The following is a 25,188-nucleotide window of genomic DNA, read 5'->3' as shown; positions in this document are numbered from 1 at the left end:
GCTGTGAGGCTGGTGGCTAGTCACCCCATGGGTAACTACACAGCGTTACTCAGCTAGATACCTAAACATAATTTGAGGACATTAAAAGTAGCTATAGGAGGCATAAAAGAGAGAAAGTGGTATTGTGAGATCTTTAGGTCTGTGGGAGGATGTGGTGAGGTGCCACACATAATCCTATGTTGTCCAGGCTCCTGAAAGATGTGGAAGGATAGGACCATCAGTAAGCACTCTTCACTTGCTGGTTTTCTGTTCTGACTCTCCTATTCTGGTTCCTATTCCTCCAATGAAATGACAATCAAAAAGGGAAAACTGAATGACCAAGCTCTTACCACTAATCAGAAGTCAAGTCCTTCTGTGTTTGGAATGACTTTTCAGGTCTTCTTTGTTAATGAAGGAAAAGCAGTACTGATTGCTTTATTTATTTTCACAGCTGATCTGTGAACATTAATGCCACACTGGTTTAACCAGAATGCCAGTGCTGCTAGTCAGAAAACTTCAACTGCGTTTCACTGTTAAAGATTAACTTGCCTTAAGACCAAAGATTTATATAAATTATGGAACAATGTTTCACCTAAAAAAGAAGGAGCACAGGTAATTATGAAGTTTGTTTATGTATCTGAAGACAGGAACTTGCCTGTGTGTTGCAAAGGACTGAATAATCTCCTTGATATCTCAATGATTAACCATTTCTTGAAGTTAAAATTACAATCATATTACACACTGGGCAGACTGTGTGTGAGAGAGTAATCTTGGCTCGGAGTGTAAACACTTGGGTGCGACTTGGCAGCTTCTGTGACTGTGCTGTTGAACTGCTCTTTTTACTACACAACCATCAATTGAACTGAGCGCTGGAGAGCACTTTAAGGAGCCTGAAAATACAGAAATGGGTAAGGAACTGCGTCCATCCCACCTTCCTCCAGCATGTTCTGCTCTTTTCTTGTGGGATATCACAATTACTCCACAGTGGCAGTGCAAGCAGGTGCCTTCAGACAACTCTGTCACTGGCTTGTGGTGATATAAAAAGCTGCTGTTGTAACTTGTCAAAAAGTGAACATCATAAAGGAGAAAAGTAGGACGTCCTGTTCTGAATAAAAGCTGAAAGATATCCATCAAAGACACTATAAATTCCACCCAACCATATCCTTCTGAAAGTTAGTTGCTCTAAGCTAACTAGGCTTGTGTTAGCTAACTAGGCTTGTATTTTGTGTTGGCAGAGCAAAGGTTGTGCTCCATGACATGGTGGTTGAATCTGTTTCTTAAATAGTGCAGGGCTGATTTTTGAAGGATGTCATTCATCATTTCAGAAAAAGTGGCCACTGATGAAATGCTGATTGTTATGCTATAAAGACAGATTGGTGATTATCAGGTGAGATAATGTATTTAGGCACTGGGACTTGAGGGTGATTATGTTGGCAAAATACTTTTGTGACATGAAAGGGACAAGGCTGCAGCAGCCAAAGAAGAGCAGGACAAGATGTGGGAAAATGCATCTTCTGCAGAATGCAGAAAAGCAAGTGTCTAATAAAAACCCTGGATCTTTCAGATGCAGAGAAAAGAAACTTGCTCTTTGGAGACAAAAGAGGCAAAGTACAAACAGGGTATGCTGAAGGGATAGTAGCATATTAACCTGTAGCCTTTCACTCCTCAGAAATGTAGAATGCCTTCAACAAATAAGCAGAAAACAGGTGCCATCAACCTAGAACTGTTTATTGCCATAATATTAAAAAAAACCCCAAACCGTCTGGAGTATAAAGTAATAAATTATTTTGTACATTTTCCACTTGGGGGAAAAATGCAATTTAGTTCTAGTCTTTGAAGATAAAATTTGAGCTGACATGTTAATTTATTAAAATACATGAAAAGCATTTATGAAAACTAGTCCTGTTGCCTCTTCTTTATATGTATAGCAGTACATATAAACAATTTCTGAGATCACCAGGATGGTATTTATTTTCATTTGCTGAATGTAAGAAAGTTTAATGATATTAACAGTTAAACCAGCTGTTACTCTTTATTTCTCGGATAACTTTTTTAGCAATAGGGTCGAACTCCCACTGTTTTGATCCATGGAAGAAGTAGAATAATCCTGGAAATGAAAAAGTTATGCATTATGTTATGGAAACAAAAAATAGCTTCATTCTGACAGATCAGGGAACATCCCCTTTGTATGCAGAGGAGAACATAATTTCTGTCTTTTGCAGGATGCAACAATAATGACATCATAATTTCAGAACTTATGATCTTACAACTAAACTGATTTTACTTGAAAGCTCATTTCATTTACCTTTCTGTTGAAAAACCGCATCAACCCTCTGGCCAATTCCTGGAAATTCATCGACTATCAGTCTAGGATAACCCTTCTCCATGGTCTGGCTGTTTTCATCAAACCTAAATCATATAGAGACACACAATTTTCCAGAGTTTAGACTTCAATTCTGCACAGAGTTAAGCAAAAAGGTGCCCACCACCTGCAGTTTGACTGATTTCACTGGACTAGCAAGAGAATATTGTTATTATTTACTTGCTGGCTATTGCATTTTCCATGAGATTCCTACTTGTTTGCTGATAAAGGCAGGTACAGCTCCAAAAAACCATCTTAAGTGAGAAATATTGAAGAAAGACCCACGATTTTGATTCCTGGGATGAAATTTACCTCCTCTAATGATAACAGTGTGACAGACAGTGCATGGAAACAGGACAGATTGATTCCTGCTATCATGACTGCATGTATTTATAGCAGGAATTTTGACTCCTCCTCTTATACTTTGATAAGATATTGTACATAGTCCTCTACTAGCTGACAGATTTTGATGGAGGAATGGAATATGGCTGATTTTTAATACAATCAAGTTGTTCCTAACTGAGCCAGGACAATTTTTATGAGATAGGGTTAAATTAAGTGGGATGGGGTTAAATGAGAACCTAAAAGGTTCTTCCAGATTTGCAGAACCCCCTCAGGAAAAAAAAAAAAACCAAACCCAAACAAACAAGCCTTTGTTTTACTTCTCCTTGGATACAAGAAATATTTTTCACAGGAACTTGAGGCTGAGAGAATGAATTACTAGGTAAGAAATGCATGTTGTGGTTTTCTTGCATGCTGTTGTCTTGTGACCAAGGCAGTAAAATAGCAATGCAAGATATTGTAAATACTCCTCCCAAAACAATCAAAACCAAAAAACAGGAAACCACATGAATCTCAAAATCCAGCTGACACTGTATGTCTCACTGAGGAACCCCAGAATTAGTCACAATAAAGTCTGCATGACCCACACTTGTCCTGGTTGCCTGAGGAGGACCTTTGCACACGTTGTCCTTGCAAACTGACTTCTTTCTTCCACCTGCCTGCTCTCTGGGTATTGGGAGTCACTCATGCCAGTTTGGAAAGAGGATTTAGAGGGAGCTTGTTGAAAAGCCAGCGCTAACCAGTCAAAGAGAGGAAAGGAACTCTCACTTTTCTAAAAGGGATAAAACAACCCAAGACTTTTCAGAAACCAGAGAAATCCTGCACAAGCTATCACAGCCAGCCTTCTGCTGAAGTAGGTTAGCTTTGATTTTTATTTTTTAGAGACACTTTTGTATTTGTTAAAGTTCTCTAGATGCTGGATTTTTTTTCAGCTTTCAAGCATAGTGTGTCAAAGCACATACATATTTTGAATGTCTGCTTCAGGACACCCTTAAACACTGAAAAGACAAAGCTATACTCTTCTCCCCATCCAAGAGTCAAAGAAACACTTCTATGAAAAGTAGGATTACTAGAATTACCTAGTTACATGCAGTTCTTCTTTCTCTTTTGTCACATGGACATTTTAATTTTTATCTAGATTATATTTGAGTCATTAATAGGAAAACATTTGTCAATTCTTCTTACCTCCAGTACTTGTCACCTATGAAAAAGTCTGTCTTTCCTGTATTTTTATTACAAACAGCTGCATCAAATTTCTTCACACCTTTAGGGAAGCCCAGTGTGTTGATATTCTTTGGATAACCAAGCAACACCTGATATCCACTAACAACCCAGAATTTGTTGCCTGTTAAAAGAAATAAAAATATTTAGTTTCACCAGTCATTTTCAGACAATAAAAGGTAAAATGCACTCCTTTATTGTAGCTTGTAGGAAAGCCAGAAGAAGTGTTCTAAGTTTTTATTATATTTATTTGAAAAGTTAATTTTGTGCACATAAAATGTGCCTAATAAATATGCTATGTCCTTTCTTCTTCCCTTCCTCCCTTCTTCCCATATAATTAAAATTAAGAAAAAAATTAAAGAAAATCTCATACTTCACCTTTGAAAAATAGGATCTGATCTTTTGTGTTCTCATATGCAGCTTCAATACCAGGTGGCAGAACTGGCCAGAAGGCAGAAATTAGTTCACGTTCAGCTTCTGAGTTATCAGGATAGACCCGCCATAAGTGCCTGATTTAAATAAGAAACAGGTTTTGTAGTACATAATAAACCACAGACATTTCTATAAGTGCAAAACAATGTGAACAACATCGTGACTTACAAGTTCTTTCTTGTCAGTGGAGCTACCTGGGTCTGTGTGTCAGAAAGGAAAGAACTCCCTGCACTGGGAAGTGTTTTATTTTTTTTATTCTGTCTCCTTTCTGGCATTACCTTTCTTATTGGTATTGACTGAATAATGGGATCAGTTATAAGCAGCTGAATACTTCAGGTTTTTTCCTGTGCCATACAGTAAGAGGGTTATAGGAGCCCAGGTGGAATTTACTGGAAGCTCTTCACAGGATGAATTCTCCGGATGACTTTGGGCTTGCAAAGGTGATTGGAGGTGACTGGATTGGCTCAACAACATTGTCAAACATAGTTAGTTATTTAATTACATTAGTTTAATTAATTAAACACTTAAGTGTTCAAGGCCAGGTTGGATGGCGCTCTGAGCAGCCTGGTCTAGTGGGAAGTGTCCCTAGTTGAATCTAGATGACCTTCGAGGTACCTTCCAAATGAAACCTTTATGTGGTTCTCAGGAAAGAGTTGCGTAATTTAGACAAATCACAACTCAGTGTAACCATCTATTTATTTGTGAATAAAGTCTCATTGGGATTAATGTATTTTCTGGGAAAAAAATTATGCATGTTTTTTCAGGGGATCCTGTAAAAATAATAATATAACTCATATTTACTAAGTCTTTTTTTTCCATGAATTGAGATCTGTTTGTCTCACTGTAAATCCTGTAATCATGTGAACGACAAAAGTATTCAGTCTTTGTATAAAGCAAGAAAAAGTAAACTCTACACAGACAAATGTCATATCAGAATTTACCTCCCCTTTAGAAAAATGACTTCTCGTCGGAGTGTAGTTATAGCATCAAAAGACATCTGGGAGCCACAGGTCTTAGGTGAGGTAGGGGTGGTTGGCCTTTTGTCTGGGACATTTTGTGGGGATCCTGAGGGAGACATTTTGGAAAGAATACACCACATTGTAGAAATATTACCGTTTTCACACTTTGCATTTTTTTATATTATGAGAATATGATTATTTTTGTGGTGAAACTTTGTGAAAGAGATTATTTCTCCCCTGCTTACCTTGTTTTTTAAAGCTGTGGATTTTACTCACCATAAATGGACTGAATGCCACTTATATCATCTGGAGAGAGGGGAAATTCACTGGGGCTGATGAAGGCATAATTGGGGAACATGAGAGCCTTCTGATCATTAGAATGGGAGAGACCCAGGGCATGGCCAAACTCATGAGCAGCAACAAGGAACAAGTTGAACCCTTTAGAAATTGGTAGAGAGAAGAGATCAGTCTGATTTTACTCAGTAAATGATGTCATCACAGTAGGGCTATTGCTCAGTGACAGTTCTCATACAGTATATTGACATTCACCAGGAAATGCATATGTTATCATATTTTTGTATGGGACAAGATTGTGGTCTTCCCCCACTAGAGAGAGACTTTTAACCCTCCTGCTTTCTGCTAGCTACTGCAAGTGTGTGTGTGTGGCATGAGTAGATATCTGGGGGTGAGTGTGGGTGCAGCTCCTTGGAATGTCCTGGCAGGGTTTCCTGGCTGAGGTAGAACAGATTAGATAGTGAGTCAGACCAAACTAACAGCTCTCCAGGGCAAGGCAGGACGACACACTCTGTGCTCACTGCAGGTATCAAGGTGTCACTCTGTGTGTCACTCTCCCTCCTACAAATCTGAGGAAGAAAGGTGAGATCATGAATACACAAGGAAAAATAAAATCTTTTCAGAATGCTTTACCTTTCTGCTACTGGGACTTTAAAGCATATGGTTTTTTAATAGATTTGTCAAACAAAATTTATTTTTAAAATATTATACTTCTGCATTCTTATTCTCAGTGGAATATATTAATACAATAAATAAATAAAAATGGAATTTCCTTCAACATACATTCCTCCAAGTAACATGCCTTTCTGAATTAGGGAAGAATGATCATCTGCCTTGCAGACCAAGAGCCAGAAATGTCAACAGATTTAGTGAAGATCACAAGTCTGTGGCAGAGGAGAGGATTGGTCATCGATTACCCAAGAAAGGCTGGCTGAAGCCAAGACATTCATTTCTCAAAAAACCGAACAAAATAAAGCCTCAGTTTTTCCACACATACTTCCAGTCAGTCCTCCCCTCTCACGAGTCCTCTGAGCACTCTGAGTTCTGCAATGTCTGGCTGCTGGAGCTGTTCTGCTGAGGAACAGCAGCAAAACTGGGGCTGACCCATTCAGTCCTGGTGGGGGGACAACATTATATTTAATCATATGATGTGTCCATCCCTCATCCCTCTTTGAGCACTCACTGTTCCACTCTCAGCTGCCTATTGTTGAACCTACCCTGGAATCTTTAGTGAAGACTCTGCATTATCAGTGGTGGCTGCATGATCTTTAGGCAGTGAGAATCTCCTCTGAAGGCTGTGCAAAGCACAGGCTGTGGTAGTGCCAGCCTGGTGTGCACCAGGAGGGGAAAAGAGAAAGCTTTTACCATGAGTTGTGAAACTCTGGTGGCACAGGTCCTACCAGCCCCCAGGTAAGAGTGGCTATGTCTGTGGCATTCCTACCTGAAAAGGACTGTCCTGTTGGTTTTTTTACCAGTGCTAAATAAGAACTAGAGCAGATCAGGCTGAGTTTGTCTGTGTCATTGTAAATATCCCAGTTGGAGTATGGCCTGTAATATCCTCAAATTGTCCTTATACAGTGTTTCATGTTAGTCTATTTCTTCACTTAAATCAAATCAGAAAGGAATTTATTAATCTGCATAACACTACATAATCCTTTTTTGAACCTACCAGCTGAGCCTGTGGTCCAGTCTTCATCCTCATCGAAGTGTACATCACCACCTAACCCATTGCCAGGTGGAAAGGCATGAGCAAGGACTCCAAGGGGGCCATCAAAATAGCGAGGGCAATGTCCATGAGCTAAATAATATGAAGTTGAAACAACACTAAGCTTATGTTACGTCTATTGAAAAATCTGTGAATTAATTTCATCATTGTATGCAATCATCATATTACCTTTGGTCCCAAAAGCAATCATTATATCTGCTATTCCCTTACGCACGCGAGTGAAAGTCAGCGGGGTGACAGCACTCCACACTTTAAATGCCTTCTCAATTGCTTTATCCACATCCTCTTTGCTCATATCTGGTGTGTAGTTCACAATTCTACAGTTATGAGAATTCAAGTTTAATACTTAGTATTTGAAGAAAAAGAATATTATTAAGATGATGAAAAGTATAAGAAGCGATTTAACCTGTAAACAAATAGTTCCTAAGATTCATCTTCAGTTGAGTTAGCTTGATATGTGATAACTGAGTGTGTTTCAGTATGTAATAACTGTCCACTATGTCTTTTTCATGATAATAGTTGTATACACATTATCAGTTTTTTCTTAAAATGGCCCTTAGCCAGGAGGTTGTCACTTGAGCATGAGGAAAGTTATCTCCTCAGGTTTCTGTGACTACTAAACTGCTGTCTCAGCAAATTTAAAAGATAATGAGGCTTGTAGAGGGTGCAATTGGTGTTTCTGTTTGGCTTACAGAATATTTGTCAGAAGTGATACATGACAGGCAAAAATACTGTGGTTGAACCAGTAAACGTAAAATACACAGCTTGATTCTCAGAAATTCCTCTCAGGAGCAGGCATAGCTAACAGCTGTGGAGAGAGAAACATTTTTGTATTCCCAGCAGGAAACAATTGCTATACAGGTTTTATATAAATATAACAAATGTGGATACCCACAGACCTAAAATTTAAACTCAGAAAGTAATTATTGAAATGCTACCTGTATGTCAGTTTGTTTTGTTTCCATCCAGGCAGAGTGAAGCCATAGAGACCCACATCAGGAACTCCACATCTGGGTTTCTTCATCATTTCCAACGTCTCATTATCTGGTTTTCCAGTCACTTTCAAACCAAAGAATTGTTGCATTTTCTGAAGTTTTTCATCTGTGGATTCAGCATTTATTTTCCATGCAAGTGGATTTAGATCTGGCTCAACAGCATAGAATTTATTCAAATAGTTCTAGTTGGAAAAAAAAAAAAAGCAAACACATTTCACATTTTGATCTGTTTCTTAAACAAATACCTTAGGACTGATGTTGTTTGTGTAGGTTGCTGGCAAAACCTTCTGCCTGTGATTTTGGACCACAACAGATGTTTTCCAGAGCATCATAGCTAAACAGAAACAGACAACATTGTTCTGACTCTTAATTACTTCACATTTCTAGTTCATACAGATATATCCTACTTTAGTAAAGTTCGGGCAACAGATTTCTATGCAATTGCATTGTCTCAGAAAGGCAGCAAGCTGCTCTGCAGCTGGAGCACACAGATTAGATCTAAGAATAGAGAGATCAACAGACTTCAGACATGGACAATGCATTTACCTCTACAAGTTTTGCATCTTCTTCGCTGTCTTTCTCTGGGTGGGTTGGAAGAGTGTTAGAAACAGCTGCACATGTTAAAAGCCAGAGTGAAAGAGCCTTCATTTTTGCTGTCATCCCTGTCCTGGTGGGAGAGCAGTCTGCTTTCTGCTCCATGTGCCTCCTTTCTCTCGTCCCAGTTTGCATGGATATGGGGTGCTTTGGAGAGTCAGCTGTACACTGACTCAGAGCTCATCATGCTCTGATTATCTCCACACAAGTTATAACGCTGTGCCGACTGACACAATAAAACTTAATTGAACCCATCCGATTCCACAGTCATCTGAAGCCAGTTAGCATTTGAATACATCTAAGCTGCTTGGCTACCGTTTAAAAACTGGCCCTCAATTTTAGTTATTTTACACTGAATTTTAGGAAACCTGAGAAATTCTATGCCAGAGTAAATGGTGGACAAATGCAAAACCTTGTTAGTTGTCTTAACCCAGCTGTGTGAAATTGGACCACGAAGCATGGAGGTTCTCTTCACCATTCTCAGCCTTGAAAATGGGAATTGTGCATGAGATATAAATCCCGTGTAAAACAAAACAAACTGTGGGAGAAATTACTGTAAGCAGTATATTTTCTTTTCAAATTGATTCATAAAATGAGACTAAATATTTTGGAAAATGGATGAAAATGCAAATTCCCTCCCCACCTATTCCTTGCAACTCCTTGAAAATGTGTGTTCATTTTACATTATTCTGGTGGAATCCAAGATATACATAAATGAGAATGGTTTTACCTTATAAATTGAGCCTAAGAATGTAAATAATCTTATATTTCTGTCTGAACTTATCTATCTGTCTATCTGTCTATCTGTCTATCTTCTGCCATTTCATCACTGAAGTTTTTTTCAGTTTAACCACATTAGCCACAGGGGATATGATTATTTCCTGTCTTAAGTAATTCAGAATAAGGGAAGTTTAGAGAGTCACACAGGCTGTGACAAATTATGGGATTTCACCCTGTTCTAGCCAAGCACCTTCCTCTTCCACAGGCAGCAAAAGGAACTGAAGGTGTTTGGCACCTCAGAGGAGCTCTGACAACACGTACTCAACTTCTACAAAACTGTTGAAAGAAATGCCTTCATGTTGGACTGTGGCTTCTCCAGGAAATCCTTGCTTCCGTGTTTTTGGCTTTTTTGCTGTCACTTGCAGCCAACTTTTCTCCATCTGGAGGCATTAATTATGACTTTTTTCATCCCAATACCCTCGTTGTTAAACTTGTTAATGGCATTTGTCAGCTACTATTAAAAAATAATCAAACCCTTACCATTGTTTATTATCACTGCATTTTATGGATCCCATTCAGTTCTGTGTGTATTTGACCATGTTGATTAGAATTCTGTTGATGTAAGCAAGCTTAGACAGCTAACTAACAGACCCCCATGTTGTGAGCAATTAGGAATGTTGAGTCTCTGGTATTAAGATCATGACCGCATTGCAGGACTATTTCTGCTTCCTGGGATGTTTTATCCAGCATCACCTGATACTACTGATGTGATGAGGATGGGCAGTGAACTTTCTGGGTTAAAACAGAGGTCACATTACTGCTGTCTTCTAAGAGGCGGAAAGAAGTCATGAGGTAGTTCAACATTCACCAACTCAAATAAATGTCAAAGATAAGCATTAGGAAACCATAACCAGAAGCTGTTTCTGTACAGCTTCTTCTTTTCCCAGACCTCAAGACCAGCTGTAGACATGTTTGTGTAAGATCACTTGTGCAAACTTTTTTCCAGGTCTCTCTCCCATGGGTAGTGGGAACTGGCTGCTATGTTGTGTAGGTGACCAGGCTGCAAAACCCAGCAGTGCTTTGTGTGATGTACATCTCCCTCGTTTATCACTCCACTGTCTTCTGAGCAAACACTAATGTTTGCTGAAACTAGAAATGTAGTCTAAATTAGTGGTTTAAACTTCTCTAGATTGAATGAAGACATTTGTAGAGGTCAGATGACCCTATTCTAAGACAGTTGGTTGAATCACTCTCCAGAGATATGTATTTCTCTGTTTCTTGTTGAAGAAAGCATAACTAATAAATGCATAAAGTTAGATGCAGTTGATAATAACCCAGCTGCTTTCATTGTCTCTATCCTTCACTGCTACAGACAGACATCTGTGGGGATCTGATAGATTGCAACAGTGGGAAGAAAGATAACCACTTCTCCCAGTTCATGTCAAATCTGACCATAGTTCTTGATGTTTCTGTAAAATTAAATTCATATCAGCCAAAACATATTATTCAAAAATGTATTCTAGTGACACTGGAAAATATGTTTAGTGCAACAGCCACTGAACACAGGTTTGTCTTCTGTGATGTATGCATGTATAAAATCAGAATGTAGCACTGTGGTAATTTCTTCTAGCTTTAAAACCTTTGAGACAAGCATATATATCCATTTAAAAACATAAGACAGATCACTAAAAATAAAGCCTCGCTAAAAAAAAAGCCACACTGGTGGCTGTGATCCAGAACCTAGATGGGATATGTGGCTTCTAAACTGGTAGGTGGAAGCCAAATGGAAACCTTCAGGCACCTCAGTGGCACTGGAGAGCTGTTCCAGCAGATGAGTTCAGCCACTGCTTTTCAGGCTCAATCCTTCCATTGAGCCAACAAAATTGAATTGTTACTCATCTCGAGGGAAAAACATGGGGCAAAGGCAAACGGTTCAGACACTCTCTTTGACCCTTGACAAATTTCTAGCAGACTGCAGCATGTGAGGGTAGGATTCAAGCACCCCAACACAGGTGCCTTGAGGCAGTGTAGCCTTTGTGGGCCTTTGGGAAGTGATGGGCTCCCAGGAGTCCTGTTCCATACCTGCATGGGTTACTGGGATACCCTAGAGTATCTCAAATGTTCAGTTTAGGGAACTGAATTCCTGGCTGGGCAAATCCGTCTTAGTAATGGTATGGACTACAACCACACACCAAAGCTGTAGGAAGACCCTGGGGAGGGGTACAGTACTTTAACATAGTACAGTAATTAGCAAACAGAATGGTAAACTTATTAAAAGGGAGTAAGAACATGGCAGGTGATTGTATGGTCTGAGCTGGAAACAATGGCCTGATCCCAAATTACCAAAAGCCTGCTTTGTGCCTGAAGGAAGAGAAGAGCTGCTAGCACCAGATGTGCCCTCCCTGCTCTTCATGGTGTGGCTGCCATGGAGCAATCGCTGCGCTCACCAGGCAGAGGAAGTGTTCTCTTACATAAGCACAGGGCAGATTTCTCACAAAGAAATCACTTCATTTTGAGCTCTAGACTTCCTGCTTGTGGGAAATCCACACAGTGAATTTCAAAACTGTGTCTGGCAACTAAAAATGGCAACTTCATGGGATACCTAAAGTCATGGACTATAAATATGGCTTTAGAAACTTCATCCTATTTTTAACTTCTTCATCTTCCATGGTTTATCTCTCTTTCCTCTAAAACATAACCACCCCCTTACTCCTCATCTCCCATGTAATACTTTCTCTGCTCCATGAGTACCCACTACTATTTTTTCTAGAGAGGGACCAGTAGTCTGCTCTAAATCTGAGGAGCTCTTTTGGCTTTTTTGCCTTAAGATTCTGTGCTTCTACTTCATATCTATAGGGAACATATGTCCCCTGTTTTTATTTTTTAATATAAATTTTTCAAGTAAGAAATATTATTTTTGCTTGCAAATCTTGTGTTAGATTTATAAGTAATCTCTGCTAAAAAAATCCAACACAATCTATTTAGAATTATATACTTCTAAAACAATTTTTGGTTTAATTGTCATTCAGTACCAGTGGCTTACACAAGAAAATATGATTCAACAGCATTGCTGCTAAGGTTTGATCTTAAAGAACTAGTACCTAGAGCACCTTGTGAGAATTCACATAAACTTACTCCTCAATTAATACGTTTGATTTCCTGCATTTAATTTTTTATTATTTCATAATATTTTCTTTGGTTTTATAAAGTATATGGTCAAGTTAATTTTTAATTATACAATTTCTTATCTTTGAATAGTATTTAGACTAATCTGTGCTCCTCCATTTGATAAAGAACTGCCAAGTCTATTCTTTATTTATGAAGGATAAAATTTAATAACCTTCTAAATATAGTCAGATAAGTAATAAAAAAAGTGAAACTGATGTATTTTTATGAGATTACACATTATTTTCTCAGACTATAATATCTTTTATTACAGTAAGTTTGAATCTTCCTCTGAAGCATGTTGAATAATACAGATATTATAAAAGATAATATGTTTTGTTCTGTTCATATGGCTTTTAGTATTATCAGCTGAGCTACAAAGACTAAGGAGAAAGTGAATAGCCTTTCAAACACCATTTTAATTGTGGGCATTTGCAAAAAACGCAGTTAAGCTGGAAGTCAATCTGTCTTTTTCATGGATTTTTGTATCAGAAGTATTTTTGGCCAAGAATTTTCATTTTTTAAGCAAGCTTATTGATTCTTTAACCCACTGGAATTAAGAGGGATTTAGTAACTACAGGAGTAGTAAGCCCCTGAAAGAGCCTTGATAAAAGAAGTTTATTTGTTTGTTATATGATGGACTGCCTTTGAGAGCAAGTGACTTATTTATCATCACAGGGGGTCTTTCTAACCTACATTTCCAGGCTTGAAACCAGTTCCTAAACCCAAAAACATGAGAACATCCCCCTCCTTGCCCCACCCTCTGCCTACAGTTATAAAGATGTATACCTGGAGAGCAGGCTAAGAGTGGAAGCTGGGGAAAGAGGAGCACAAAGGGGAATCAAATCTGTACACTGATGACAGTGAGCCCCAACTGGCCTAATTATCCACCAGATTTTCACCAGAGCTTGTGTGGGGTGGTGGAGTTCAGAGACAGCTGTGTGCTCCTTTGTCTGCTTTGGGAAAAAAGAACTGACTTTTCCTTCCAGAATGCATTTTTTAGTGTTTGAAAGGTAGACTTGGCTGTTGAGCATCAGGGCAAATAAGACATCAAGAACATAATTATACAAGAAACATAATTTATTAGGAAACTTCAGTGTAACAGGAGAAGTTGTGATAAATTATATAAATTAATTTGGTTTAAAATAAATAATTATTAAGACTGTATTCTCATAGAATTTGAACAGAAATCCATTCTGACTTTAGAATAATGAAATGCTGAAAAATGCAGCACACAAAAACATACAGTGTGCATATGGAAAAAACATTGCAATTAACAATTAAACCAGCTGGTGCTCTTCATTTGTTGAACAATCCGTTTGGCACGAGGATCAAACTTGTACTGAGTTGTTTTGTGGAAGAAGTACACATAGCCTAGAAGTAAAATTTAATCCAGTTATATTTCATCGCTGACTTTTTTTCAGTGTTTTGGGAAAAATAATTCCCATTATAGGCAGATCATGTATACCTCATATTTTTCATTTCCTTTTCATTAAGGTTAATAACAGCTTTAAAAAAATATTTTATCTATAGAAGCCCAAACATTTATTTAAACACAGATTAAAGATATGTTTTACTCACCATCTTTCTGGAAAGCAGCATCAACTCTGCCAATTCTTCCAAAGTCAGAAACTATTTTCTTGGGATACCCGGAATCCATGGATTTTTTCTTTTCATCATATCTTAGAAGAAGAAATATCATTACGATTTGTGAGGAAGCTGACTTGTGAGGAAGTTTCTCTGAGAGTTTTCTCTGAGATTTGAAAATCCTACCTACGTTAAAGTTTGTAACAATGCTCTCAGGGACTCTGGCAACACAGCTCAGAAATTTATTTATGTGTTTCTGGATTAAAGAGCCTTGGCCTTCACTTACACATAAAATGAGCTTTTATTTCAAGGCACTGAATATCCTGTTCAACATAGAAACAGAAAATAAAACTTCTTTTAAACTCCTAGGAAACACATTTAAATTTCTGGAATGTACCTGGTTTAAACATCATTGCACTCAAACTGTACAGTAATACATCAGTCTCCAGGGAAATGAAAACATGCCTCCTGGTAAATGAACATTAAATCTTACCTCCAGTATCTGTCAGCTACAAAGAAGTATGTTTTTCCTGTGGTTTCATCATTGTAAGCTGCATTAACTCTTTTAACACTCTTTGGGAACCCCAAATGATAGATTGGTTTGGGATAGCCAGGTACAACATCATATCCACTGATGACCCAATATTTATCCTCTGAAAAATATGAGCAAATTTAATTTAGTTTTGCTATTTATAAACAGGATTTACTTGTGTTTCAGGTGTGTAGAAGACAATGTGTCTAGATGTCAGTATCATTCCTTTCAGTTTACTACTTTAGAAAATATTTTTAATTCTTACACTGAGACTACAATGTGACAGAGTAAATTACTTTTGTTTTTAAGAATAAAGCATTAGAATTATAATGTGCATTGGATAGAACTTTTCCCAGAATTTTTTAAAATGAATATAAGTTATTTGTCTGGATAAGAAGTTGGGAAGGGTTGAAGGTTGGTGAATGAAACCATTGACCTTGGATTGGGATATTGAATTTATTAAATTCCTTTATATGCTATCTGATTATAGCACCATATAATATTTTGAAAACTAGACAACATGCATCAAAGTAAACTATTAAGAAAAGCATGTCTAATAAAAATTCTTTGGTAATTTTAGATGAACATATTTATATATGGTAATAGGTCATGTACCATATTATGTGCATAATGAATTTATTTGAGATATTTAAAGGGTATTTGAGACCTTTAAAAGGAAGGACTGATTGTTAGTTCAGTGAACAATTTTCCTCTCACAGTACAATTTTCCACCACCATATTTTTGTATTTTTTTTTCAAAATATAACAAATACTAATAAGCATATCGGTAACTGTAACATAAAAGTGCCTGTATTGTCAATTGAATTCAGTAAAAATCCTTCTGCACAAAATGAAGTGCTGTTACCTGAAGAGAACTAGACCTGAGGAAGGGTAGCTGTTTTCATGTCTTGTTTTTTCAGGGCATTAATTATTACAGAGGGGCAAGTTTTCTAGATTATGACCTCTGGAGATCCATTACAGCAATAAGATCCTCTGGTTTAATTATTTTCAGAATTTTAAGATTATCTGTTCTACTTCCTTAAAAACACTTTAACTTCTGTAACTGCATAATTTCTAAAGAAGAAGGAAGTAACAGGTCAGAAAAAGTGAAGAACTTCTGATTCAATTACCTTTAAAAATTAGAATTTCATCCCTCTCAACGTTTTCATAAGCAGCTTGAATTCCTGATGGTAACTTTGGCCAGAACAGTGAGATAAAATTGAGCTCTGTTTCTGTCCTTTCAGGATGCTTGCGCAGCATGTATCTGTTTTGAACAAAATTTATGTCATAAAATAATTCCACTCCTATAAAAAATCTAAAATTATTATTATACAACTCCTGGAGCACAAGAGAGGGGAGATGAATACTTGGATGTGAATACCTCCCTCCACTGAACCTAAAAGAAATCTAGGGCAAAGGCATTTGCAATTTTAGCAACTCAGTTGAATACAAGCACTTCTATTTCTGTGTAGGGCAATAAGGCTCAGACACCCTGGCAGTGCTTCCAGTTCCACCCCTGCTCCAGTACTGAGGAGAGTGTGGAACCCATGGACACATTGCTGAGGGATACATGAGAGCTCTTATTTTGCTGCTTAGATGAATTGAGCTCAGAGACAAGTCTGCTGCAGCAGTGGCCACAGTGATAGAATAGTTGGAAAAAATCCTACAAGCCCCTGTCACCATCCCTGCTCTTGTCAACCAGGGCTCTTTGGATTAATGATCTAAGGATTCCCTTCTCTTTCTAGCGCTTCTCTTTGTATTACATTCCAAAAGAACAATATTCCCTCATGGATTTTTTTTAAAACTACTGAATATTTTAAATAAATAATGTATATACTTCTTGTTGTTACCTGTCCTTGAAGAAGAATATTTCTCCACGTAGGGTAGTAATAGCATCAAATGTCAAATTTGGGTCACAAGCTTTTGGAGTTATGGGTCCTGTTGGCTGCACAGCAGCATTAGACCGTCCTGTAGGATAAATATTTATCATTTCGTGTGGAGAAATATAGGGAAAGTGTTCAGAAGGTCTCTGAGGACCCAGAAAACACTTTTTATAGAGAATAAAAAAAAGATCTGTCTTTAAATGCAGAATTCTAATGTTAATAAAGCAAGTTGTGTCCATCTTTTCCAAAATGAGATTTTTGTGGGGCTGGAGTTCAGCTGAAGTTAGTTTCCAGGAGTTATCTCTTTTTCGTAATCTATTTTTCAGAAACTGTTAAATTTCTCATTTTGGTGGAATATTAAATACATTAACTTTACCATTTATCAGCCTCCCAAATAGAAATATTAAATAGAAATATATTATTTCTTACCATAGATGGCCTGAATTCCATTAATGTCATCCTGAGGAAGAAGGAATTCATTGGGGTCTGTGTAAGAGTAGGTTGGATACATCAGTGCTCCAGGGTCATTTGAATGAGACAGACCCAGCGAATGGCCAAGCTCATGGGCAAGGACAATGAACAAATTGTAACCTGCAGGATAAAAACCACATAAAACAAGGTAAAATCTGTTTCAGTACTCAGCACGGTTGACTAAATGGGAAACTGTTTATGGTAAATTATGCTAAAATACACTGGAGGTACAAGAGAGACTGTAAGCAATTCTGTCCTCATCACAATTAAAAAACATTGCAACAGAAGAGTTATATGAGTATATAAAGAATGCTTGGCCTTAACTGTAGTCTCATTGTAATTTCTCTAGTGTCCTTTTGTCTTAAATAAAAGCTGTTTCCCCTGCTATCACTTGAACTGCTCAGATCAAGGATCATGTTCATGATGAGGAATTGTTGGCAGTAATCCAACAGAAAAAGAACTTCAAAAAAACAATGACATTATTGTTTCGGTGATACTTGGAACACCCTGGTTAGCACCAATCTTTGAAGTGCTGGGATAAGAAAAAGAAAGAATTCGCCTTCAGAAGTCTACTGACAGATCTTCTTGTATCCAAGTTTTCGCTTTCCTCTGAACAAAAATGTATTTTAAGGTGCTGACCTTTAAATTATTATAACCCCTTTTGACCTAAATACTTATATGACTTTATAAACTCCACTATGATCTAAAAATCTATTTTCTGCAAGTTTGTGACTAAAAGAGGCAGGAAAAAAGAAAGTAAAGCAATTATAAATTAAAAGCTCTGTCCCTTTTACTAACTTATGTGCCTGTAGTCAGGCTCATGAAATAATAAGCATCACATGAGGTAAGACTGTATGAGGTTAAAACTATATGAATAGATTCAGCTACAAAATGCTTACCTCTTCCATCTTTTGTCCAAGCTTCCTCCTCATCCATATGCACATCTCCACCAATACCTTCACCAGGCTGGAAAGCATGAGCCAGCTGCCCATTGGGACCATCAAAAGGAGAATTGTCACGGTGGTCTAAAATAATGAGGTAAAAAATCAGTTAAAATCCTAAATTACTTCTGTGACTTCAGATGGGTATTTAATATCCCACATTATCATTGTTACCTCCATAAGCAAAAGAGATCATTATATCTGCTTCTTTGTCCTCAACCCTTTGGAATGTCAATGGTGTCACGTTGCTCCAGACACTGAGAGCTTTTCTGACTGCTTCATCTACATCAGCTCTTCTCATCTTTGGGGTGTAATTCAAAATCCTTCAAAGAAAACCCAATGCATAATAAATTGTTTAGAAAATAGCTGAATGTTCAGCATTTTAGCTGAAAAATAATTTGTGAAAAAGTAAAAAGTCTTAGACATATCTTGCATGAATGAAAATTAATGATGGCTCTGGTTTAGATACCACCTTCTAGAGCATCTGTCTTCTTCCAGAAATCACTTAATCACTCCATATGTCCATATATGGCATGATGTAACTACTTCAGACCCCCCATCCTAAAGTTGGGGTGCTAGATTTATGTCTTGTTGATTCACATTAGGAAAGATTACCTGTATGTCAGATTATTCCTTTTCCATTTGGGATTCCCTGTTGTGAACACATATTTCTGTACATCTGGTATACCACATCTGGGTTTTTCCATCATCTCCAATGTGGCAGGATCAGGTTTTCCAGTCACTTGTAGTCCAAAGAACAATTGCATTTCCTTGAGCTTTGCAGTAAGGTGGTTTTCACCATGCTTTCTTAAATGGGGATGGTGATCCTTCTCAAGGTCATAGAAATTCTGTAGATAACTCTGAATTGGAGTTAAAAAAAAAAAAAAGAGAATTGTGGCTTAACATTACTGTCTTTGGTCTCACTTAAAATTTCTAAAACTTAAACTTAGTTAAGTTTTTTTAATTTCACACTTAAATTTTCTTAAACTGTTCTTGTATCGACATGCCCTGTGTTTACCAGGACTAACAACCTCTTTCCTTCAGTACAGTTTTCCTATCGTTTTCTGAATTTGTTGTTTTACTCATAAGATACATCAAGAAATGTCTTCAAAATCTAGTATTTACTATTAATAATTAATTCTACATTATTTACTGTGACAAATTGGTGTAACAGCCCGGCTTACAAAGAAGCTTATAGCTGGTCTCATCCAAAGAAAATGAGGCTGGCAGTGAGACTTCACACAGCCAGGACTCCCACCAAAGCAGGTGAGCACTACTATAGAGTCAGACTTGGCAAATCATGCCTTTTATTTTTAGCTACAGAATATGATATTAGAAACTCAGGCCTTCCCACTAAATTTCAACAATTTTGTCTACAACAAATTATATTGTGTCTATGTGAGTTCCCTTTTTCAAAAAATTTTTGTTAAGAGATTTATTCAGCCAAAACATGGAAAAACATGCCTCTTTCAAGCAGGTTTCCTTCCTTATTTTATTAGGACCAGTCATATCACAAGTTTCATAGCACATTCTGAAATGTAAATTGCTGCTGAGTTTGATGTTGCTGCTAGAATTCATGCCTCAGTAGTTTTGTTATTACTCCATTGACAACACCAAAAGTGAAGTATACAATATTCAGATGACATCTGGGTAAATAAGTTCAACAAAATTTTCACTCATTTCCAGGTTGATAGGAAAAGCTTTCTCTTGAAGCCTTTGCAAAATGGCACATCTTTAATTTACAGACATATTCTGCGAATTGCAATCATAGTTATATCTTAGACTACCTTATTTTTCCTTTACATATGTGCTGAAAAAAACACTTTACCTCTACAAGCTCAAGGGTTTTTCTTTCATCTTCTGCCTCTGGAGCCACAGGAAATGCAGAGGAGAGAGCTGCATATAGAGACAGGAGAATTGCAAAGGTCTTCATCCTCATCTAAGGTTGTCTGCCTCAGTTTCACTCCTGGGCTACTGATCACACTTCTCAGCTCTGTTTATATAGCTGATAGTAAATCAGTGACAGCCTGACTCATGCTGTATAATATCCTCTGATTAGTAAAAATGATGCATAGCAGTTTCATCACTGGGTAGTGACGCAAGGTGTTTAACTAACATTACTATCCTTATTTTGCCCAAGCCTTCAGTTTTGGGCAATTTTATGGCATGTTTAACAAATGAGGAACTGTTTTGCAGGTAAAATGTGGAGCCAAATTTAGTATGTTTTTTTTTTGAATAATGAATTTAGACCATTTGTGGCACAAGGTTTCGACAAACTGGAGAAATGATGAGAAATAACATGCAAGAGCAACATAATACATTGTATGATAATTAATCAAATGATGGTATATATGATACATATGATTTAATCTTAAATAGACTATTGAATATTATGTTGCAATATGTACTAGCAAAAGACAAATGACAGTAGAAAGAACCAACTTATTTAGGAATAATCAGAAGCATAACTTCAGGAAGACTGTCATCAGTTATCTAACAGTTCTATCTAAAACAATCTTACGATAGCAGAAATGAGTGCTAAAATGATTCAACGTTTTTTTACTGATATTAACAAATTCGGTCATGCTACTGGAATGCCTAACCTTGGTTCCCATATGTATGGTAAGTAACATTTCTACTTTTGCCAGCATGGATAAGGTCTGTGTTTGGATTCAGGCAGAGAAAGATGGAAGCTCTGGGAGGAAAAGGCTCCATAAAAGAAACAGGAATTTCCCTCAGCATGGAAAAGGAAGATTAAGTTAAGTCTTTTTTACTCTGTGTTCATTGTTTCATGAAGGGAAGAGTGAGAGGAGCCCAGATAAAAGCTGGTAAATATAAGAAAATTTTTACTAAAAATTTAGCAGCATCCAATCTCCAAGGCTCGAGACTGGTCTTAAACAACAGTGATTAAGTTTAGACATGACATTTGGGATTCAACTGCCTGAGCATCAGTGTTATTTGAAATTCTATAGGGAATCACACTTAACCTCAGCTGCCCTGGAAAGATGCAGGTCTCCACAGCTCCTGCGTTGTGGCAGCCAGCCCTGGGTGGGTGTATCAAGTGCAGGCAAATGAGTAATGAGGTGACATCTGCTTTAAGTGGTTTTTTATGTAGATATCTGTAAGTTATTTAGATCTCTGTGTTCCCACTTTGGACACTGAATTCTAGAGAGTGATTCAACCGAACATACAACACTGAGTTCTAGGTGAGACGAATTGCTCTCTGTACTACATTGACTGTGTTGGCTGTGTGCCTAACAGCCATAAGAGAAGTTAAATCATCCTGGTCACACGTCTGTAGTGCAGACCCCTAAGTGAGGAAAGCATTTCTAACTGGGAGCATCTGAATAATTGGCCTGAAGGGGATGTGTGTTTGCTAACTCTGCGGGCTGTCAGGTACAGGCTGGACATTTTTCAGAATGGTTTTCTTGTTTCTGCCCTTGTTGGAGGTAAAGATATTCCTTGTAAACCTTAAGAGAAAAACTGTAAATGTTAGAGTGAGAGGAAGAAATACAAATAAATATCAATATTTTAATTATGCTGGGAGTTCTTCACTTACTTTCCCAAACATCATGAAGCATAATATAAGTGATTCTACACTACTGTAGTGTAGCACCTCCTAATCATATCTAGGTTCAGCAGAGTGAGCACAATTCCTGGGAAAAGCAAATTACCTTATTACCTTTCAGTATCACATAACTTGCCTGGACTGGTTGATTGCAGCTAACACAGGACACTTCAAAAGCAGAAACTGGGATTTAAATTGACTTGGAAAAGACAAGGGTACAGCTATTGTAGACCAAAGAAATTCAGCTTCATGGTTCATAGTCCAAAGAGACTTAATTACTGGTTATTCTTAATCTATCTTGATTCAGACAAAAATAAATTTGTACAGAAAGAATTTTGTATGTTGGATACTTCTCCAATGACTTGGTTACAACTCAAAGGATTCTGGCATTTGTGAAATGCTGCTTAACTTCTCTAACTCTGTTTCTAAACTAGTCTTATTTCCCTGTAAATTTTTCTCCTCCTGTGTTTCTTTAGGCTGGTTTATACAGTTCCTGATTCAATACCTGAACTTCTTAATATTTTTTTCTTTAAGAAGTAGTTAACTTCTTATTTCTTGTATTTTTTTCTCTTTTATTTTCTGAAGGCATCATAGGCATATTTAAATACATACAGGAAAACAAGAGAAGCAGATTAACTAGATGCATCCAGTGGCTGAGACAGAAACATAAGGAAATCATGTGCTGTGGCTTTCACAGAGAGTTTCTTCTGCCTTGCAGATTCCTGTGGAGGGTCTATGGCCAAATTTCAGTGTGATCAAGAGGATACTCTTGAGATGAGCAGAGGGTCAGAGAGGACATCTGGCTGTTTTCTATGAAACTTTAAATAAATTACTTTCCAAGGCAGCCAATGGAGGAACTAGAAGGTCCTGGACTCCAGCATTAGCTGTGGGACCTCTGTGCATTTGAGGAGTCACCAAGTGAAAAACCTTGAGCAGCATCAGGAAGAGGAAGCAGAAGCAGAAGCAGAAGCAGTGGCTTCCCTCTTTCTTGGGAATTTCCATGGCGTTGGGCTACAAGGTTGTGTCCCTTTTCACCATCTGCATTGACTTCCTACTGCGTGTTCTTTGTCACAGCACCCTTAAACCCACGTTCAAGGGAAGGACAGGTTTCAGTCATCTGCTTTCCCATGGTGTGACAGCAAGCACATCACCACCTTCTCCATCTCAAGCCCTTGTCTTCAGACAAAGGCTCAAATCTCAACAGAATGAGACAGGAATATGCCAAAATAAAACTGAGACCTCCTCAGAGGAGTCAGGTCTCATGAGAATTATTACTGAGTGCCAACTGGTGTCTTACCTCATTTTCCTTGCAGGACCATTGTGTTGCACCTGCATCTGACTGGCGATGTCCTGGCCTCTCACTAAACACCATTTCTAGTTATTTTCCTATGTGAGTGGCTCTGTCCTGTCTGGGGGATCTCAGTGAGAGTCTCTGGGGTGGGGCTGGGCTGGACAGCCCTGTGTCAGTGGTGCTGGGACTGGGTGCATGCAAGGCCATTGGGTACAGATGTCTCTGTGCATGTACCTGTTGGGATACAAGCACAGCCTCACTGCTGGACCTAGGCTCAGAGGCTGCAGCACCCTCAGAACTTTCAGGGTATCAGATTTGGACAACTCCAAACACACCATCCCTGCCAGGATATTGCTTTAAATCATAGACATTTAGAATCATAGAATGGCTTGGATAAAACCTTAAAAGTAGTCTTGTTCCAACCCCTCTGTCATGTGTAGGGACATCTTCCACTAGACTTAAAGCCCCATCCAGCCTGGTCTGGGACACTTATAGGTATGGACATCCACAACTTCTCTGGCAACTTGTCTCCTGGTGCTTCACTACCCTCCAAGTAAAAAATCTCTTCCTAAGATCTAATCAAAATCTCTTGTATTTTCATTTGAAACCATTTGCTCTTCCATTTGCTCTTGTCCTGTCACTATCTGCCTTTGTAAAAAGTCCCTATCCCTCTTTCTTATAAGCCCCCTTTAAGTACTGGAAACCCACAATGATGGGTGTCCCTGAAGCCTTCTCATCACAGCTCCCTCAATCTGTCTTTACAGCAGAGGTGTTCCAGAGCTGCTTGCATGGAAAATCTCCATGTAATCAAAGCAGAGAGGTAAACTTTACTTTTACCTACCCCAACAGTTCTTCAGAGGCAGCTCTTGTGTGGACCAAAAGCATCAGTGCCTCACTCACCCTGAACCACCCTGCTATCACCTCTGGTCCCCATCTGCTAAGCCACTGCTAAACCCAGACAGGGTGCCTGGGGAAGAGGAGGTGGCACAGGTGTTGAGCCAGTGCCCTCAAGGGGTTTTCTATCATACACCCAGGCGGTAGATATTTGTGTCTCCTTGTTTTGCGATAATCCTGCTTTATTTTGTCCACACTTCTTTCTCAGCAAAACTGCACCCTTGCTCCTTCTGTTGAGGCAAGAGACCTCAAAATGTCCCTTTTCTAGGGACCCTACTGACTATTCCTCCCTCACTAGGTCTGCACAGGAATGTAAGCACAGCCAGAGGTCTACCCAGCATTGTTTCTCTTTTCAGCATTAATTCAAAAAAGCATTTAGGCAGGATTAAGAGGACACATAATTCGCCAGAAGAATTCCCCAGCCTTGAACAATTTTCTGTCCCGGTGATTTCTATATACTTCATACCTCATTTACCTAGGGCTTGGATTTGACTCTTGAAGCTATTTCTCTTTTCCCACTAGCTATCTCTGGTGCCATGTTCTAATGACTTCCACCCACACCCCTGACTGAATAATGAAAACATAAATTCACAGTGTGAATCATAGTGAGGTTTCCCTAAATCAAGTCTCTCACTAAAAAATTACTGTAGAAAAGGGAACTTTGATAGGTAGTTCCGTCATTTTACTGTTACAAAAATGAAAATTGCTATCTTGTAATTCTTAAGAATTGTTTATTGTTACAGTTTGTCACAACAACATTTGCAACTGCTTTCTCAATAGCAGGTGGCATTACCAAGTAGTTGTCATTCCCACAGGAATTGTTTTTTTTTCCATTCAGTGCTCTTACACATATGCTAATCTTCTCACATCTTTCCAAACTATTTTGAAGCAACGAAAACAAAATCTTTCTGCAAACCTAGAATATTATCAAGAAACAAGCCATTTTCCTTGCAGGGTGTCATTTTTAATGTGAAGTCTAATGTGTCAAAGATATAAGTCCTGTCACTGTGCAGCAATATTCTACTGATTGCCAGATATTTGCTTGAGGAAGAAGTTTTCCCTTAATGAACCAAGTACATTTTAATACTGAGATGACAAAGCCAAAGGCAAGCCTCCACAGCAGCTGTCTTAATGTTTGCACAAGCTGATGCCTTCACGTCACCCAGTGTTAAACATTTCCTTTATAGAGCTGCTGCTGGTGCTGCTCCAGTGAATGATCAGGTTTACAAACC

At 38.1% G+C, this 25,188-nt stretch overlaps 2 protein-coding genes across 2 annotated transcripts; both read right to left on the bottom strand.

Moving 5' to 3' along the window:
• Positions 1-1,736: 1,736 nt before the first annotated feature.
• On the bottom strand, positions 1,737-9,098 carry LOC146444934 (matrix metalloproteinase-27-like). The gene is made up of 10 exons (XM_085064309.1): positions 8,857-9,098; positions 8,254-8,492; positions 7,484-7,632; positions 7,259-7,387; positions 5,572-5,733; positions 5,278-5,401; positions 4,283-4,413; positions 3,869-4,028; positions 2,285-2,388; positions 1,737-2,086 (listed from the first exon to the last, which is right to left on the bottom strand). Exons 1-10 carry the CDS (start codon positions 9,037-9,039, stop codon positions 1,986-1,988), a joined length of 1,482 nt encoding a protein of 493 aa, XP_084920435.1. The 5' UTR covers positions 9,040-9,098; the 3' UTR covers positions 1,737-1,985.
• A 4,794-nt stretch (positions 9,099-13,892) lies between these two features.
• On the bottom strand, positions 13,893-20,169 carry LOC146444933 (interstitial collagenase-like). Its single transcript, XM_085064320.1, has 10 exons — positions 20,032-20,169; positions 18,819-19,063; positions 18,378-18,526; positions 18,162-18,287; positions 17,221-17,382; positions 16,759-16,876; positions 16,039-16,172; positions 14,870-15,029; positions 14,371-14,471; positions 13,893-14,163 (listed from the first exon to the last, which is right to left on the bottom strand). The coding sequence occupies exons 1-10, from the start codon at positions 20,140-20,142 to the stop codon at positions 14,063-14,065; spliced, it is 1,407 nt and encodes a 468-aa protein (XP_084920446.1). The 5' UTR covers positions 20,143-20,169; the 3' UTR covers positions 13,893-14,062.
• Between the last annotated feature and the right edge of the window lie 5,019 nt (positions 20,170-25,188).

The sequence above is a fragment of the Lichenostomus cassidix genome, chromosome 1 (genome assembly GCF_008360975.1).
Source record: "Lichenostomus cassidix isolate B80296 chromosome 1, HeHo_3.0, whole genome shotgun sequence".
In the NCBI taxonomy this organism is placed as follows: domain Eukaryota; kingdom Metazoa; phylum Chordata; class Aves; order Passeriformes; family Meliphagidae; genus Lichenostomus; species Lichenostomus cassidix.
Note: the sequence above shows the minus strand (reverse complement) of the source record. Positions and strands in the feature narration are given on the sequence as shown.